This window comes from Sesamum indicum, unplaced genomic scaffold, assembly GCF_000512975.1.
Source record: "Sesamum indicum cultivar Zhongzhi No. 13 unplaced genomic scaffold, S_indicum_v1.0 scaffold00168, whole genome shotgun sequence".
NCBI classification, from domain to species: domain Eukaryota; kingdom Viridiplantae; phylum Streptophyta; class Magnoliopsida; order Lamiales; family Pedaliaceae; genus Sesamum; species Sesamum indicum.
In genome coordinates this window covers 142,987-143,929 of record NW_011628072.1, presented here as the reverse complement: position 1 = coordinate 143,929, position 943 = coordinate 142,987, and the positions used below count along the sequence as shown (strand labels likewise).

Below are 943 nucleotides of genomic sequence, written 5' to 3'. Positions count from 1 at the left end.
GCACCAGTTGTTGGGACGATCATTGTAACACATTCCATTTTAATTAAAACTCATAATTAGGATGTATTTTTACTTAATTGCTTAGGTGCGTACTCAAAATCGTTCCAAATTGTACCTCATTCAACATCAGTTGTCTCACATATAGGAACATTCAATGTAAGACTGCCCCTAATTCTAATATTGTGTTTCAAACAGAATTCCAACCATCTACTATTACTATATTCGAACTGTCTTTGGAACAACATTTATTTGCAAAAGCTGGATTTCTTTAGCTTCCATCTTTCTTCTATTCAAACACTCATATAGTAATAAAACATATGGTCTTCCCTTCCCTGTTGCAATCTTTGATGCAAGAAAAAAAGAATATAAATAAGGTCATACTAATTTTTCGTATTTCATATTCAAATTAAATGTGTAATACAAGTGCAAGGTTCTTTTCTTTTATTAGAATTGCTTCTTTCAAGATTTTCTTATAGTGGATATAAGCAAAGTATGATTCATAAAGAAGAAACTAAAGCAACCTCTAACATCTACAAAATATATTGCGATTGTTCCTCGCATTTTAAAAGTCGGAGTAAAATTACTTTTGATTCCACAATCCTAGATGCAATAAGGTCCCGTTTCTTTCTTTGTGAAGATCCTTCGTTGTTTGACCCTACTTGCTCCTGCAAGAATTGAATTTTAAGTATTAACTTAACCAATAAATATATGTAATCCATGTGCCTAAGTGCTTTTATTTTTTTCTCTCTTTATGGATAGTGGGTGATAGTTATATATATTTTTTTGTAACTAGCAAAATAAAAAGTTATATGATTATTAGAATAAGCATATTCAGGTATGAATTGACGACATAATACATATATGTAATCCATGTGCCTTAATTTGGTTTGATAGACAATAGATTTTTTCTATATTATACTTTAGTATATGCGTTTATGTGTGT

General features: G+C 29.9%; 1 protein-coding gene across 1 annotated transcript in view; it reads right to left on the bottom strand.

The window, feature by feature from the left end:
• Window positions 1-216: 216 nt before the first annotated feature.
• Window positions 217-943, bottom strand: part of LOC105179568 — a 3,189-nt gene continuing 2,462 nt past the window's right edge. Inside the window, exons 3-4 of the mRNA XM_011103210.2 lie at window positions 585-665; window positions 217-342 (exon numbers count right to left, since the gene is read on the bottom strand). Of these exons, the coding sequence (XP_011101512.1) occupies window positions 217-342; window positions 585-665 (207 nt within the window). The remainder of the gene's footprint in view (window positions 343-584; window positions 666-943) is intronic.